The sequence below is a fragment of the Juglans microcarpa x Juglans regia genome, chromosome 4D, assembly GCF_004785595.1.
Source record: "Juglans microcarpa x Juglans regia isolate MS1-56 chromosome 4D, Jm3101_v1.0, whole genome shotgun sequence".
Lineage (NCBI taxonomy): Eukaryota > Viridiplantae > Streptophyta > Magnoliopsida > Fagales > Juglandaceae > Juglans > Juglans microcarpa x Juglans regia.
The window spans coordinates 29,358,819-29,376,480 of NC_054600.1; the positions used below are offsets into that span (position 1 = coordinate 29,358,819).

A 17,662-nucleotide genomic window follows, 5' to 3' on the forward strand; every position below is an offset into this window, starting at 1 on the left:
ATTTTTGGCTCTTTTTTTTTTTTTTTTTTTTTTTTTTCCCCACACTGGACATCTGAATTCTTTGATATTCCACTCATTTAAGTAGGAAAACCACACTTTCAAAAGAAAGTGGGGTGGTCACCCACCATCAACTTGGCCTTTCAGAGCTAAAAATAAAAAAGTAGTGCTTCAGGTTTCAGCTTCAGCTGGTCAAAGAACATTAAAAAGAATTTCCTGATATTTTTCATGGTGGAGCCCGTTTTGGTCATGATAGACACCCTCTTTCAACACAACCACCATTAATATTAAGAATCATCCATAAAAATTAAAAGAAACCCCAAAGCTCGAAGAGAACTAGCGATACACCAGAGAGAGACAGAGAGAGAGAGAGAGAGAGCAAAGTTCACCTTGATTAGAGAGACGGCCTCCTTCCCAGATGGTGTTTTTAATGATGAATTTTGGGTTTAACGGCAAGCGCCGAAGTAATCATCTAAATATTGAATATAACAAGTGAACTTTTGATCCACTCATAAAAGCAACCTACAGTAAATAGTGTCACAGCCTTGTGATTAAAAAGCCTTGTCTTTTACGTAACTGCCACCAAGCCCCTAAAGAAACATGGCAGTGTTCGATGGACATCCAGCATCGAGAGAGAGAGAGAGACAGAGCTCCCACTCAAACCTTCAAGCAAGAGGATTTTCAAAAAGTCGTTATCTGACAATCATGCAAAACAAATAGTGAAATTGCTTTAGAAGCAAAGGTGCTGGATCAACAGTAAAAAGGCACGTTGGGTTGAAATACAATTGAGTTTAGGCCTGTTTAGCTATATAAATTTCCAATTTTGTACAGAGGAAAAAGAGGGAGATCATGAAGAACAGATAACATGGCCGTACAATTGTAGGCACTAGATGGAGAGGAAAGGATTGTGGGGTTGAGCTACAAAACTTACGGTATGTGATAACCTTTTTTTTTTTTTTTTTAAATGACAACTTGTATGTTAGATTTTGTTTAGATTGATGTTGTACCACAATGGTGTGGTGGCTAAGAAACACTCAGGTACCAAAATATTTGGTTTTATTTCAACTCTTGATCCACATATATTTTATACCATTCAGGAGCAGTACCGAAATATGGTAGAACACTCAAACCATGCACTAAAGATTCTAAGCATTTCTCACCTTTAAGATGATTCTGTATGAAAATCACAACATATGCAAGAATCAATCTGTGTGATTCACTAAATTGTTCTCCTCTGTAGATTTTAGAATCAGACTATGCATTAAAATCTATCACTCTCGGATACAAATGTACCCTCTCAATGCCCATTGATATCAGTGCAAATGCACATCGCTTACAGTTGATTCGCAGCAAAGATATTGAACATATAATCAGGGAGCCAGTCGCTCGATATACCACACACGCTGTCCATCAACCTCCCTAGGAGAGTACAGCAACCTACCAAGAAGATAGAAGAATAATAACGATGAGAATCATAGTTATAAATGTTCTGAATCCATAGAAGTTTCCAAAGAATCTTTGAGACACATTCCAAAATATGTCAACGCAAATTTCTTAAATAAGTTGCGCTACAACATGAGTTCCCAATATTCAAAATAAAACAAACAAGCAGTAAACTATGTTAATCAATAGATTCCTTCATTACTTGTAAAAAAAAAACATAGGATATGAAACAGATAAAGAATTCAATACATGTAGCTTCAATCCAAAGTTTTAAGGTTCAAACCCTGCATCCATCAACCAGAATTATACCGACTTTGGCCCAAACCAGCTCCATTCATTCATCACAGGCCAATCACTGAAATTGCAGCAAGAATAAAAGAATAAAAGCCACCTTTCAAAAATGGGATGAAAACCACCTGTCATGCAAGCGGGACTGCTGCCCTTGCCAAAACTCAAACAGCTCTGGTTGAAGCCTGTATCCACCCCAGTGTTTAGGTTTTGGAATCATACTTCTGCAGAACTAAAACAAGAAGATTTCTAGTTACTGCATAATAGACCAAGTCAAGAGTCCATCATCTGAAGGATTTAGATCAAGTGTCATTAGCAGAATCCGTGCATAAGCCAAATTATCAAGAATTAAAAATTAGATATTCAAACAATCTTGCCATTCTTCAGCCACTCCCTGCTCCACTTACTTTTCTCAACACACACAAGTACAAAGAGAAAAGAAAACTTACCCGTCAGAAAATTTTTCCTCTAGTTCCTTATATTGTTGGTGTAGAACATGCCTTCCAGGCACTACAGTACTCTGAAGAAAGCAAGAAACTGGTATCAAATGTTCATGCACAGATGTTCAATACTTGGAGGAAAAAGAAATTTCACAGTCAAATAATTCCAGAAGAAAATGGCAGAATAGGAAAATATCATCATTCTTAAACAATCTAAAGTTTCTCAAATGACCCCTCCCCCCCAAGTTTGATTACTCTGAAACTCTTACAAATGACCTCCTTAACCGACTGACCTACCCACCATCCTTTTTTTACTTTCTGCTCATTATTATTACTTTTTTAAATTTAGTTTGAGTCTTACTCATTTTAAGACTCCCACTTTTACCAGAACACCTTGAAGCCATAATAACAAGCATCTCCCATACCATTTTAATAACTCTAAATTTCAATTGACTTAAAAGGGAAAATGAAGAAACGTATAAATATAACAAAGAGTCACAACGGAAGGATAATGATACTAAAATTTTCAAAAAAAAAAAAAAAAACTGTTGTTGTATACAGTTTAAGTGTTTCTGAAATTATTACACCATATGTGCATCAGTCTCTTTTTAAGAAAAAAATATTGCACATGCTTCATGTTTACGGTAAAGCTGGTATTCAATAAATTATAAAGAGGTGAAATAAACCTGCTTGCTAACTATTGCTCCAAGCTGACTTCCTCGAGGACGACTATGAAAGTACTGCTCAGATTCCTCATCAGAAACTTTCTGCACAGAGCCTTCAACCCTCACCTAGAAATCAAAGTTGATGTTAAATTTGGTCTTCAACCAGGAAACATGATGATGCATTATGTCTTCGTAGTGCAAATGTTAGCTCAATTACCCTTTTATGGAAATTTCAGATAGGTAAATATTAAGTAGCATGGCCCCCATACAGATCAGCTATAATGTTTCAAAATGCCACAGATTTAATCCCCATAAGCATTCATTATGTAAATTTCAAACATTAACTAATTGCAAAGGAAAGGTGCAGATTTCATGATTCATAAACATTGAGACCTGGATGTATGGTGTGGCGAGGCAGTTTCCTCACAAATGCCTCAGATGCTGAGACAAAAATTCCTGTGATTAACCTTAGGTTTGTATTTTTTGTTGTGTGTGACCAGGCGTTGGCATCATGATACAGTTATTTGTCACTAATCACATTAAGTGAGCTGATTTTTAATTATTCTAGCAATTGAGTTTCATCACCCTCTTCAGGTGTACATAAATGTAGATTAATCACGGGAACATCTGCATGCAGTCTAGTATAGTTTATCATGCAGTTGCTGCACTGCTGTTCAAAAAGATGTCACTGGCACCGCTTAAAAGCTTCGTAACATTTCTTTCAATTATCTCTCTCTCAACAAGTATGTTACTCTGATACTAATCCTCCACCTACCATCTGAGGTTTAATGAACCACCAAATCCACCGCATTTAGAGCACTAAATTGAACCAATACCCACTATTTCAGGCTCATAACAACATGAGGACAGCCACCTGGAGAACAGGAAAGCCATCACTGTCCCATATTCTACTATGGGGTTGCACCGAAGACCTTATTCTAACAACTGGGAGGTCAAGTTACCTGTCGATTAAGACCTTCCCAATAGAAAAGCAGTGATGCATTGGAATTATCAGATAATTCGCAGCCCTTTCGACTTTCATAATTTGTGTACCTGCATTTAGTAACAGCAGTAACATAAGAAAAACAAGATTTCACAGGAAACCATTGCCAGATGTATGCAGTGCCACAGCAGTAGCAGATTAACACAGACCAGACAAAACCGTCCTTATCAATTCCTTTTAGCAGTACCATTCGTGATGACCTGTAGTAGTAAGACAAAGAATAGTCCATTATAAAAGGTAAACAAAGTTCCACATATGAACTAAAAATTAAAATGAACGTTCAAAACAATAAAACTGTGCATGCCACTTGCTGATAGTCATCAAATCCTCATATCCATTTCTTTGGAAAAATCCAAGAAGACTGACGATGTGTGGGTGTGTGGGGGTGTGTGCAGGCAGCAGCTGCACCAAATCATCAATAAACGAACAAAAATTTAGATTTTTCTTCAATAAATCAGTTCAGAAGCTAATTCCTTCAACTCAAAGGCCCAAAAACAAATCTCAAAGTGAAAATATTAACTGGCTGTCAAGCATATGAGCATAACTGGGCCACCCCTATTATCTTCAGAATGAAATATTCTGATGAGGAAAAAATGGCGGAATAGTGAAAGATGATGGCTAACTCGACCTACACGCATGTTATACAATATATATTACTTCTTGATATATGAGCAAGTGTGTTGAATTTGAATGGCAAGGAGTAACGAATATGACACATTCTTCAATTTTGAAGCATTGAAATTTAGGTTCCTGTGTAAATCAATTTCCAACAGGGTGATAAGGTACTTGGGAAAATTATAAACACATTTGATAGCGATGAAACAAGCCAAATAGCAAAAGAAGCAATTATTACGGTTTTCCTTGCTTCCCAACAGTTGACAATGCCATTGCATTTGGTTCTCTCAAGCCAGCAGCCACTGCATCGTCAAACCATTTGTGAAACTGCAAGATAATGAACAGCTTATTTTTTACGTGACCAATGAGTTTTTCAATTGATTGTGACAAAAACATTGCAAAAATGTTTGTTCTCATGTATAATCAAGTAATCATTTGGCTCAAAACCACCAACATTAAAAAAATATATCAATACCTTACGATCAGCAATGCTGCTTTTCTTGAACTATTACCTGATGAATAGGATCAGCCTCCACCCGTTCCTCGAGGAGTTCTGGAGAAATATAGTTCTCTCTGAGTGCTGATATATCAACTTTTGGAGGCTTTCCAATCCTGACACACATTGCAGTTCCAGGATATGGTGGAAGACAAAGATTATATTTGTCTACAATAGATGGTGGGACAAATCTACCACCTAGAAAGTGGTGTGGACCACAAAACTTCTTTGCACACAACTTTGGAGCAGTCAAAGAAACCTAGAAACATACCAAATTTTGCATTACAAAGTTTATTCGATATATGCGTGCAATTTACTAAAAACATTTTCACATGCAATAGCACAAGTGACCGAGTTTTTCATAAGAAACATACCAACATATCAGGCTTAATGCCTTCGCCACCCATGTCTCCCTCTTCGACATGCCACCCAGATGGAATGTCTACAGAGACAATAACAGGGGATTTTTGGCTCGCTTGATCATAATGTCGTAAAGAAACCAGTCTTTGGATGAGATCATCAAAAGGCGGCCTTGGGGTACCTAAAGGATTAAAAGCTACTTGTGTTCAATAATTTAAAACACTAGATGTGAAGCTTCCAAAAATGCAAAACAGCAATCGTCAGCCTGTAATCATTTGCAAAATGGAGCCTAAACTACAAAAGAAGCAATGTAACAGAAACGTGTTGAGGGCTTTTATGTATATGAGCTATTAACTTCTCGAAGAAATAGAAGCAAGTTGAATTTATTACGGTTTTTCTTGTCCTAAATAACATCCATACTACAAATACGAGCCATAAAAGCTCAAATGCCAGTAATGCATAGTACCTATAAACATTACACATAAAAGTCAGAAAACACCAAAACAGAAAAGGAGAAATTACCATGGAATGAGAACCCAAACATTGCGTCTACTAGAATGTCAAAGTCCTTTGACAAGTCTGAAGGCAGATCTTCCACTGACAAGAAAGGGATTGACAGTGATTCGATCTACAAAATTACTTACATCAAATAAGATAACTTTCTGGCAAACCCACACCAAAAATTTAAAGATAGAAATAACGGAACTATCAATACCTGCGTAACCAAACCAGAATAAAGAGGCTTCGGAGTACGCTTTGGATAGCAAACAACCGGTTTGTAACCAAAGTGATGCAGATGACGTGCAGCCACGAGACCATCACCACCATTGTTCCCAGGACCGCAAATAGCGAGAACACGGTTGTATTCACCTGCTTTGTAAACCTGTCCAAAACGAAACGCATTTGGGATTTTACAGAAAGAAAAGCCTCATACTGTTAAGAACTCACTGCAGTAAAAACCGTAAAACAATGACAGAGTATTGAAATGGTATGTAACACAGGAAGATGATGAAGATGGAAGCTACAGTACTTTCTTCCATGGCACTCCTCATCAGTACCCTAACACATACAAAACCTGGAGGCAGGTTCCTAAAACCTTACCTCTGCTATGGAAGTGGCCACGCTCAAACCAGCCAATTCCTAATTGCACAAACCAAAATAATTCTCAGCAAAAAACGGATATAAAGTCGAAGGCTTCAACACGAAACGAAAACATAAAATGACAGAAGAAGAAAAATTGGATAATAAATCGGTGATTAGAGAATGACCATGAGCTGATCGACGCTAAACCCGAGAGGACCCATGAGGAGCTCATCGATCTCGGCGGCTTCTCGCTGCCCCAAGTACGATATAGAGTCCGGATTTTGAATCACTCTGTCCCCCATTCTTCCACTTCCCTTCGAACAAAAGGAACGAATTGCAAGACTGGAACTTGGAAGGAAAAAACCCTGAGCAGAGAGTCGGGTTGACTTGTTGGCAGTTGAATTGGTAGTTAGATATGAGGGAAGTACAAGAGAGGGAGAAAGAGAAAGAGAGAGAGATGGGCTGAAGGGGGAGAGTTTGGAGAGAGGACTATGGGGAAAGCGAGAAGGATTGCGAAGGTTAGAAGGATTAAAAATGGGAGGGAATGACGAGTGGGGAGCGATAGACAGGCATTTCATTATTCGGCTGTTGCGTGCCAAATTCCACATCCTTCTTTCCTTTGTATGTGATTATGCTTTCCTTTGTGACTTTGAATGTGCGTCCACCATGTCTCCCTCAAGCCTCATGTATGGTTTAAAATAAAATTCTCTCATTGGTCACTCTTCATTATTCTATATTTAATATTTTATAAAAAATACTCTCATATTTTAAGAAAAAAAAATTATTGATGTGAGAGTGCGGGAATGAATAGTAATTGATAAATAAAATTTCTCATTGTCTAAATAACAATAAGTGCTTTCGACATTTTATTTACTTTTTGCTGATCCGGTTCCTTCAACTAAATCATGAGCTTCAACTTTCTATCCATATTGAACAATGTCCGCTTAGAGTTTGCATTGCTCGAAAATATTTTGCGGATAGTCATAAATCATGTGGTTGAGTTCACACGATGCATCTCTATCTAATTTCTAAAATTGGACTATTTAATTCGAATTAAACAATCGAAGGTGTTTATTTTGGAAACATAAATAAACTTGATGAAAAAAAAAGGATCATTAGATAAGAAACCCAGTTTTAGTTTTAAATTACATTTATCCAAATGTTCATTATGAGTTTCAACTATCGTCTGTTATTTTCCCTGTGAATAGAGTTGCTGTCTTGGATCGTAATCATTGAGAAACATGTATTCCTTGGGGTCTTTACACAGTGGATACGAACTCTACAACCCATTTAAAACTTGTATTTTCTCTTGTTCTCTCTCTCTCTCGATTGTCATCCCTTAACCTCCATTGCAAATGCAAGGTTCGCTTTTGATCTAAGAAAAATAGAAAACACGCTGTCTTGGCTGTTGAAAAGGCACCACCGTGGGTCCGTAAGTTGTAAGAATGATGTTAAGAGAGGCTGATTAGTAGATCTGATGATACAGAGAGAGATGCATTTCAACAAAACATCAGCGAGATGATGTTATAACTATGATTTCACACACATGAACCTTTATATCAATATTTTCTAACAATCTTGCGGACTTTGTAATGTTATTACCTAAAAAAAAAAGGAAAACAATTGAAGTTTTGGGGGCCTTTTCCCTGTATACCATGAATCAATTATTTGAAGGTAAAACACGTATATGAATCAGAATTAGCCCCGAAGACATTAAAGAGATAGAGAGGGAGGAACAAAAAAAGAGGGTAGATTTTCTTATGCCGGCAAAGCCTCCTCGAATAAGCATATAATATATTCACGACTCTTCTTCATTCTCAGACAACATCTTTTGAATCCTCTCGAGGAAAGTCTCCACAGTCTGCTTAGCCTTCTCATCTGACATATAAAAAGAGAAGTTTTTTAGAAGCTCGCACACACATTGCGCCAGCCTGCAGCATTGTGGGAAGAGACAGCAAGCAGAGAGATTTAAAGCAAATTACCGAGTCTGGGTATTGTATGGCCCTTGGGATGATGAATCACTACAGGGTCTACACAGCATTCCAACAGTTCCATTCCATATTGCTTCAAGTAATCTGTCTCTCCTGCAACAACGTAGTTAATTTCAGCGTCTCCCGGGTGAAGCATGGATAATAGATAACCAATAAAAAAAATAAAAAAGTGGTTTTGAATTGGTAAAAGTCAAAGCCTAAAACGATGTTTCCACCCACATCTATGTTCGGGATTATCAACATGCATGCTCACCTAAGTCTAACATCTTACTACACATAAAATAAATGGCATATTAACGAGGATCTACGATTCTATCTGCTTATCAATAATCATATTATTTCCTAGAGATTTTATATCACATATCTAGCCGTTAGAAAAAGCCATAAATAAATAAGAATAATGATACATATAATTTTAAAGTGTGCAAATCTCTTATATTTTTATAAAATAAAAATAGATAAATTTAAGATACACATGATTTTTTTTAATGGTGAGTCTAATTTTTCTTTAAATAGAGCTTGTAGAGTTTACACATCTCAAATATCTAGCACTATTATATATATATATATATATATATATATATATATACGCGCGCGTTATATAGGCAGTGGGTGGGTAGAATAAACGTGAAGCAAAGTACCTAGAAAGTGGAGGGAGGAGCATTGAATAGGAGACGCATATGCTTTGTCAGACACGGATGGCGATCTAAACTTGGCGCCCCCGATAATTATGAGAAACTTTATTTTAGCAACCTTAGTCAGCGCTACGCCCTGCAATAAGAAAGTCAAAACCCACAGCCCTCCTACCAAATCAGATCTCGATTTCCATGTGTCAATATACTCGAAGGACAACATACAAACTTCCTATGAACCGCCGCTGTCCACGTACCTGCGCTTGCAGCCCTGGCAGCGCAGCCGACAGTATCGCCCCCTATCAAAAATAATCGCTGCTTCATAAGACTTTAAACGATTGAAAAATACCTCTCTCCATTGAATATGAAACAAATGAATTCAGATCTTCTTTTTGTTTTTAATTCGAAGAAATGAGATATGATGCAAATTGGAGAGGATCTCTGTTGGAAAGGAATTCTAAGACGATAAGCATAGGAATTAAAGTTTGTTGCATTTTTATAAAGAGGGAATTTTAGTTGGACTTTTGTACCTGAGAAAAACCGAGGAGACCATCAAATGGTCCGTGCTTAATCATGAAATCTTCGATGTAGGCAAGACACTCGTCGAAGTTCGTGTACTCCGTAAATTCCTGTGAGAAAGAAGTATAAGACTTTCTTCAGGAATCGTGATAGTTGCTTATCCGACCCGGATTCGGACTACCTTAGAACCAAAATTTTACTAGAAACAGAAATCAGATAAAAAGTGGTAAAGAAAGACAGACCTTATTGAATTGGAACCACTCGTAATAAGGAGGATCAAAAATTCCTTCGACTTCGGATTTGCCTTGGGACGGGAAAGGAGCGTCGGCGAATACGAGGTCGATCTTTCGGAGCACGGAATCGGGCCACTTCATGTTCAGCTGTTTCTTGATAATCTCTCCGCTTGTTCTGAATCCATGGAGGCACAGAAACCTGGGCTTCCTCACCGTCTCGGCGTCGCTTCCCATCTTAATATTTCTCGATCGATTGTTTCTCTTCTGTGACTTACCTTAAAATCCGGACAACGTTTTCTTCGTATCGGCTGGTTTGTGGGAGGGTGGTGGTAAGTGTCTGGCTGTTCGGCTGAATTTAAAACCCCGACGACACGGAGAATTGGGAGGGCTCCCATAAAACGGGAAGCTTCGAAACGGCCGCCTTGAAAAAGTGAGGGGGCTCGTCACTCGTGACGGCGGCCTACACGCAGGCTACATGGAATATGTATTAGAAGTTCGCATCAAAGTTCTCCCACGTTGACTCACGACAACTTTAAAATTTATAAAAAAACTTCATAAAAATTGAAATTTATAATTTAATATATTACAGTACAGATCATTTGAGATTTATCTAAGTTTTATTTAACAATCATTATTCAACTTTATTATTAAAATTCCTTTAAATCATTATAAAATTCAATTTCACGTGATAAAAAGTAGCGAATAACTTGATATTTTATTTCTACAGCAATTATTAAATCAGAAGTCATAAGTTCAAACTAGATAAAATTCATATAAATGAAAAGAAAAATGATTTAATCGTAAAAATATTCCACAAAAATAAAATTAGTTTTGTACGCTGGATTATAAAATTACTTGTTTTATAAAATAGATTTAACGTATCATATGAAATTATGTTAATTTGTAAATTTATTTTTATAAAATCTCTTTATTTTTATAGCAGGGCATACATAATTCGAGTGATTAGTTGAGTTAAAAGGAAAAATTATATATATATATATATATATATATATTTGATCCCACAACATCTCTTGAATAAAATAAATATTGCTATGGGATTTATTTGAGAAAATATATATAGATACGAACATTAATAATTTGCGATTTTAAACAAAATATTAAAGGCTAAATCTGACCAAAAGATATATTTTCGTTTTTAAGCGAAGAAATGCCATGAATTTCTATTGAAAGCGCAAAACTCATAGTACTCAACCAATTCACCCAAAACCATTTGGACTTTGATTGTTAAAAAGGTATAAAAATAAAAATAACTAATTTATAGCTTTATTCTAAGTAAGATCTATGAAAGTGTTTTATTATCAATAAAGAGAAATACTTTTATACAGATAAATTTTATACAAACAAGTTTATAAATTGACATATTTCAATGTTTAGAATGTAAAATTATTTTTATTATAAAATATATCTGATATGTGATATTAAGACATGTCAATTTATAAACTTAATTGTATAAATTTTCTGTCCAAATCAAACATATTTCTTAGAAATAGTTCGGAAAAGCAAATCAAACACCTCGTAAAACTACGTCTATAGTGGACACCAACCCCTTAACCATGACATACAAAAAATTGATTTTTGAAGATGACTCTTGGGAGATGCTTGTAGATAAGATGAATTGAGAATTTTATGAATATTGGTAAAATAGTTTGAATTAAAATATTTTATTAGATTTTGAAAAATAAGAGAGAAAATGTTGAATAAAAATATCATAAAATTTTAAATATTATTATAATATAATTTGTTTGTATATTTTTGTTTTGAATTTTGAAAAAGTAATATTATATTTTGTATTTTGTTTGAAAATTTTGAAAAGTTATAATGATTAGTAGGAGTGTAAGACTATCGGACCAATAATCTTATTAGTCGGTCTCGATATGTGATTTTTTTTGACCTGACTAGATCGAGACCGATTGAATGTGTATATATATATTTAAATATTATATATAATATATTATTTTATATAGTAATTGTATAAGTTAATTATGTAATTTTCATCTAAGAGATCACTATTGACCATATATACAATTAAATTATTTAATATTCATTAATCATATATAAAATATTAAAAAGATCATTTAATATTAATTTTACTATTTTAATTTATTTTTTGTATTAATTTTTTTTGGCAAAAAAAAAAAGTTCATGGATCGAATCAGATCAAATACACTGATAGCTAACAGTTCAGTCCAGCAAAAATGATGGACCTAAATTTTCGGTCCTTGACCTCTCCTGGACCGGACTGATTACACTTCTAAGTTGATTATATGAAAAAATTAAAAATTAAAAATTAAAAAATATTTATATTTATTTAAAGTTGGCTTCAAATTTCTCCCATGTTGACTCACGACAAGATAAGTTTTAAATTTATAAAAAATTTCATACAAATTGAAAATTATAAATTAATATAAATAAAAATAACTCGATAATTTAAGGATAGTCATAAAATAGTAACTCTATCATTTTTCATAATTTAATATATTACTGATCAGTTTATAATTTTTTTATTTTTTTTATGAGCTATATAATTAATAATTATAAACTAAACCTTTCACTTAATTTAATATTATAAAATATAATTCAATAAAAAAAGGGACTAGGATTCAGGAAAGAGAAGTTCGCATTTCTCTCAATCACTAGCCACATGAGAAACGCGATACGCCGAGATAGCGACCCAGACAAAAATCTATGAAAGTGTTTTATTATCAATAAAGAAAAATAATTTTATAAAGATAAATTTTATACAAAAAAGTTTATAAATTAACTAGTCTTACTATCATATATCAGATTTATTTCATAATAAAAAATAATTTTACATTCCGATGAATTAAATTAAAACATGTCACTTTATAAACTTAATTGTATAAAATTTCTATCCAAATCAAACATTTTTCTTAGAAAAAGTTCGGAAAAGCAAATCAAACACCTCGTAAAAACTATGTCCATAATGGACACCAACCCCTTAAGCATGACATATCAAAAATCGATTTTTGAAGATGACTCTTAGGAGATGTTTGTAGAAGAGATGAACTGAGAATTTTATGAATATTAGTGAAATAGTTTGAATTAAAATATTTTATTGAGTTTTAGAAAATGAGAGAAAAAAATTGAATAAAAAATATTATAAATTTAAAAAATGATTAGAATATTAATTTTTAATATATTTTTGCTTTGAAGTTTGAAAAAGTAATATTATTTTTTATATTTTGTTTGAAAATTTTGGAAAGTTATATTGATTAGTAGAGGTGTATGACTATCGGTCTGGATTGGAAATGACCCATAGTCTTATTGGTCGATCTCAAGATATGGTTTTTTTGAACCGGACTGAGACCAACCGAATATGTGTGTGTGTATATATATATATATATATTTTAATATTACATATAAAATATTATTTTATATAGTAGTTGTATAAGTTATTTGTGTAATTTTTATCCAAGGGGTCATCATTGATCATATATATAATGAAATTATTTAATATTTATTAACCATATGTTAAAATGGTCATTTGATGTTAATTTTATTAATTTTATGTATTAATTTTTTCTGTCAAAAAAAGTTAAAAAGAGGAAAAAATGTTTATAGACCGAACCAAACCAAATGGACTGATAGTTAATGATTATGTCTGACAAAAATGATAGACCGAAATTTTCAGTCCCGATTGCACTCCTAATAATTAGATGGAAAATTAAAAATTAAAAATAGTTATATTTGAGTGATGATTGGGAAAACAATTAAGAGAAATCTTGAAATTAAATTATCTGATCTGAAGCCATATTTACCAAGAGTTCTTCTATACAACCCTACTATTCCTCAACCTCCGCACATCAAGCCTATGTAGCATTTAATTTATTTTTTTGCAAACAACCCTTAATCCTACGGATAGGGTGGTTGAGAAGGGAAGGGATCCCCAAGTGCAAAGCAATCGTCACGCGTTGATATTAACGAAGCCGCGTTCTCTTATACTTTCTACAGACACCTCGAAGATGTTGACTTTTTCCGACGCATCGATTCAAAAGCATAAAAATCACGTTTCTATACAAAACTTAAATTGATTTAAATATTTTAAAATATAGATATATTCTATTTATAACATATCATGAAGAATTCGATATTATATAAATAATTTTGATGATATAATTAAATGTTACTAATTAGCCAATGCATTATGTTTGGGTATGAGATCTTCTTGAAAAATTCTATAAGTTTTAAAAAAACTTAGTTATTATTTGGAGATTTTGTGAGGGAATCTCTTAAAAATACGCATGGATTGATAAAGATTTTGAGATATAATTTTGTTTAGATTTGAAAAGGTGGTGACATCCATTGAAAAATATTCGAGGAAAAACTTTCGTAACTCTTCTTCATTTTGTGAAAATTGTTTTGATTTTGATTTAGTACGAAAGAGACAACATATTTTGATTAAATGTAAAAAGAATTATTTTAGATTTTATCATTTTTAATTGCATTTGTTAATATGATAATATTTTAAATAATTATATATATATATATATATATTTAAATAGACAACCACATGAATGAATCTCATTAATATAGCAAAACCTAAACTGATAATAATAAAAATTTTTTAAAAAAATTGAGAATTCTATATTTAGATCTCGTTTAAATACAGGAATAATTTCATCTTATCTTATTATTAAAATATTTTCAAATTTTTTATATAAAATATTATAAATAATTTAATTTTTTAAAATTTTAAAATAATAATAATATTAAAAAATAATATTTTATTTAATTTTAAATTTTTATCTAAGATCTTAGCCTTGTTTAAATTGTATGTATTGACTATTATGTGAAACACGTCCTTGCGGGCTGAGTCGGCTGACCCAACCGATCCGAGTAGTGCGTCCACAACCACAAGATTTGAAACGGGTGTCGTAAAATGAAAGAATAATGTTAAGCTGACAACTTATATATATCTTAATAATAAAGAAGTTATTTTTTAATTGTTTCCTTTTAACTTTTGATTTAATCTTGAAAACCAAAGGTGGATTTCTCTTCCGACAACATCATCATTCGTCGACAGTTTCCGTAAGGTAAATTTCCAAGTCGCCCAAATCGCGTAGCATTAGCAGCGAGGCCCGCCCTTCCATTATCAAAGCGTCTCCTGAATTCGCTGGCGTTATTTGATTGAATTTCACGCCCGCGATTCCATTCTGCCGTCCTCTCTTCGTTTTTGGATTTCCCATTTTTCGCTTCTACCTCTTCTTCTCCTTCCATGGCGTCCAATACTGGCGGTTCTTTTCACGGCGGTGCTGCCCCTTACCGATCAAGGTGCTTTGATTTCCACTTGATGCTTCTCTACTTTTGAAATTTTGGGTCCGGTTGTTTCGCAAGAGTGGACAGTCATATTGCAGGGTTTTCATCCTTTGCTATGCATTTTTGGGTTTGCAGAGAGGGCCTTAGCACGAGACCGGTGGCTAGTTCTGATGAAATTCAGTTACGGATCGATCCGATGCACGCAGATTTCGACGACGAGATCACGGGTCTCCGTAGCCAAGTCAGAAAATTAAGACATGTATGACCCTCCATTTTCAAATTTCTGAACTTTTTTTATATGCTTTTTCTGAATCATTTATGAAATTGGGTGCATAAAAGACATTGATTGAGATTGTGAAAGGAAACAAATAGATACAACAAAAATAAAAGGGTTAATAATGTTTATTAGGGGACAAGTTGGATATCTATGTGTATATCCGAATTTTACAAGTTGTATTTGCTCTTTGTAATTGCTTGTTCCCAAGTTATTGCAACCACCAAGAATTCCTGTTTTGTCGGGGTCTTCTAAGTGCCATGCGCACTACTATGAGGAATGAAATTTTCACTGAGGGGTACAAAGAGCACTAATTATGAACATCCGCATCTTTTTAGCATTTTCACTGCACCACCTAAAAGTAAATGACGAACTCATTTAGTTTTGTGGTTACTTCCACGTTAGCAAGTATTTGAGGGTTTGAAATGCTTCTCTCGTGGTAGCTTCATTCTGTAGGTTGAACTCATTACAATTATAAATATGCATGTTTTTTTAGAATGTTGTTACAGATTTCTAGTTTTAAATGTTAGATTATGGTAATATTGCATTAATGAGATTCTCTCTTTCCGATTTAAAAGTAATGCCTCAAAACTCTTCAATACTTCCTATGTTTGAAAAACTATCTTCTTGAATGGTAGGTCTCCACACGTTATTCATTCCATGCTTTCTCGATCAATGTTGATTTCTGACTCATCTAAATGTGGTGTTGACCACCTACCTTCTCAAATTGTGTTTGTTCAGAGATTAACCTTAAATTGGTGTTGTGTCTAATCAACCTGTTAGAATGAAGTATGAGATTTGTTGCTATAACTCATTATACTTCTCATTGCATGTTTTTCCTCCAATAATTGTTTTGTTTGCTTGCAGTTTATTGTTGGTAATGAAATATCTTATTACTTATAAAAAAAAAAAAAAGTTTATTGTTGGTATATACAGTTTTGTTTTGATTAACCTCAGCAATCTGATTGTTCAGTTTTTAGATTTTATTTTGTGTGTCTCTTAATTTCTAGTATTGTGGTGCAGGTTGCCGAGGAAATAGGGACAGAAGCAAGATTTCAACAAGATTTTCTCAATCAGCTGGTACATCATTAAATTCAAATTCCTTTTCACACAACAGTTCCTTATGATTTGTGGTCAGCTCTTAGTTGTTACTGTGAGGATATACTGAATTCTGTTGAGGAACTATTACTTTAATTAGTTAGTTTTTGAATTGAACGAGGCTATTAGATAATATTCTTAATATCAGCAAATCAGGATGCAAAACTGTTTAAAATAAGTGCAGGCATCTATTATCTAAGGTTTGTAACTTTGGAGATAATTGATAGGAAGAAGAAATTTAACAGTAATTGTTATGATTACCAAAAAGTGTGTTTTGCTATTACGGCTATACAAAATAATTAAACTGATGAGAATTGCGTGCTATTTTACCATGTGTAGTTAGTCTCTATCTTCAAGAAAAACAAATAAGTTTTTGGATTAACTTGTTTCTGATACATCTTTGGAATTTCATGTTTGCTTTTGCCATTAAGTAGATGGTAGCATTTTGCATTCATTTTCTTCCCGACAGAAAAAAGTTAGAAAAACGTTTCGAGTCATTCCTTAATCTGGTTCATTGCAGCAATTGACAGTAATCAAAGCGCAAGCAGGGGTCAAGAACAATCTGAGGAGACTGAACAAAAGCATCATCCAGAATGGCGGAAATCATATTGTTCATGTGGTTGTTTTTGCTCTAATCTGCTTCTTCGTGGTTTACCTCTGGTCCAAGATGTCCAGAAAATGATGATCAGCGGTCCTGCTGTGGAATTGCCCCATCAAAGAACTTCCAATGAAGGGTTTATACGCTGGTTCTGTTGTAAAGCCTTTTGACATGGTCTTGGGACTTGAAAGGCGTGACATCTTTTACTTGTTTTTTAGAACACTAATTTTAGATGTAAAAAAGAGAGAGGTTAAATTAGTTCTTATTGAATTTGATGGTAGTATCCGTGTGCCTGGTTTTTTGAGACATGGTCTTCATATAAAAGAAATTGTTCACTTATCCATTTGTAAGCGTCTCTCTTTAGTCGTGCAATGGCAGCTGATAACAAATTATGTTTTATCGGTAAAATTTACTCTACTTTTTCTCGGTTGTGTCTAATGCTGAAAAATGATTTTTATCATTCTTTCAATCGTGTCTATATTTTTCGCATAGAAGGAATCGCTTGATCTCTAAACCAAAAGAAACCAATGTCACAATTGAGTACTCTTCAAGTCTGCAAGACGGGAAATGACAACTAGCAAAGACGAGAACTTGATTTCAGTGGTGCAATCTTGGTGGCTTGATCCAAC

The 17,662-nt window shown here is 33.9% G+C and overlaps 3 protein-coding genes across 4 annotated transcripts; 1 reads left to right on the plus strand and 2 right to left on the minus strand.

Moving 5' to 3' along the window:
• Nucleotides 1–1,129: 1,129 nt before the first annotated feature.
• LOC121259790 (pyridoxine/pyridoxamine 5'-phosphate oxidase 1, chloroplastic) lies at nt 1,130–7,026 on the minus strand. 2 transcript variants are annotated; one of them, XM_041161540.1, is made up of 13 exons: nt 6,576–7,026; nt 6,409–6,447; nt 6,023–6,190; nt 5,830–5,935; nt 5,322–5,488; nt 4,964–5,206; nt 4,690–4,778; nt 3,986–4,036; nt 3,796–3,886; nt 2,855–2,959; nt 2,178–2,248; nt 1,857–1,952; nt 1,130–1,434 (listed from the first exon to the last, which is right to left on the minus strand). In XM_041161540.1, exons 1-13 carry the CDS (start codon nt 6,996–6,998, stop codon nt 1,368–1,370), a joined length of 1,716 nt encoding a protein of 571 aa, XP_041017474.1. In that variant the 5' UTR covers nt 6,999–7,026; the 3' UTR covers nt 1,130–1,367. The 2 variants fall into 2 exon arrangements, with proteins under 2 accessions (XP_041017474.1, XP_041017475.1); XM_041161541.1 differs by having other exon boundaries at nt 1,832–1,952.
• Nucleotides 7,027–7,887: 861 nt separating this feature from the next.
• LOC121259791 (esterase CG5412-like) lies at nt 7,888–10,217 on the minus strand. The gene is made up of 6 exons (XM_041161542.1): nt 9,775–10,217; nt 9,544–9,642; nt 9,271–9,312; nt 9,023–9,152; nt 8,373–8,474; nt 7,888–8,268 (listed from the first exon to the last, which is right to left on the minus strand). The coding sequence occupies exons 1-6, from the start codon at nt 9,997–9,999 to the stop codon at nt 8,189–8,191; spliced, it is 678 nt and encodes a 225-aa protein (XP_041017476.1). The 5' UTR covers nt 10,000–10,217; the 3' UTR covers nt 7,888–8,188.
• A 4,529-nt stretch (nt 10,218–14,746) lies between these two features.
• LOC121260871 (bet1-like protein At4g14600) lies at nt 14,747–17,372 on the plus strand. Its single transcript, XM_041162926.1, has 4 exons — nt 14,747–15,078; nt 15,199–15,322; nt 16,361–16,417; nt 16,956–17,372. Exons 1-4 carry the CDS (start codon nt 15,023–15,025, stop codon nt 17,115–17,117), a joined length of 399 nt encoding a protein of 132 aa, XP_041018860.1. The 5' UTR covers nt 14,747–15,022; the 3' UTR covers nt 17,118–17,372.
• Nucleotides 17,373–17,662: the final 290 nt, after the last annotated feature.

Bases quoted from the DNA above. Each gene is read 5' to 3' on its own strand.
- LOC121259790 (XM_041161540.1), bottom strand. From the start codon at position 6,998: ATGTGGAATTTGGCACGCAACAGCCGAATAATGAAATGCCTGTCTATC. The intron at 6,448-6,575 runs GTCATTCTCTAA...TTGTGCAATTAG, and splicing joins TTAGCGTCGATCAGCTCATG to GAATTGGCTGGTTTGAGCGT. The intron at 5,207-5,321 runs GTATGTTTCTTA...GTATGTTTCTAG, and splicing joins GCATTAAGCCTGATATGTTG to GTTTCTTTGACTGCTCCAAA.
- LOC121259791 (XM_041161542.1), bottom strand. From the start codon at position 9,999: ATGGGAAGCGACGCCGAGACGGTGAGGAAGCCCAGGTTTCTGTGCCTC. The intron at 9,313-9,543 runs GTACAAAAGTCC...TATTTTTGATAG, and splicing joins GTCTCCTCGGTTTTTCTCAG to GGGGCGATACTGTCGGCTGC. The intron at 9,153-9,270 runs GTACGTGGACAG...TTCTTATTGCAG, and splicing joins TGCCAGGGCTGCAAGCGCAG to GGCGTAGCGCTGACTAAGGT.
- LOC121260871 (XM_041162926.1), top strand. From the start codon at position 15,023: ATGGCGTCCAATACTGGCGGTTCTTTTCACGGCGGTGCTGCCCCTTAC. The intron at 15,079-15,198 runs GTGCTTTGATTT...TTGGGTTTGCAG, and splicing joins GCTGCCCCTTACCGATCAAG to AGAGGGCCTTAGCACGAGAC. The intron at 16,418-16,955 runs GTACATCATTAA...GGTTCATTGCAG, and splicing joins AAGATTTTCTCAATCAGCTG to CAATTGACAGTAATCAAAGC.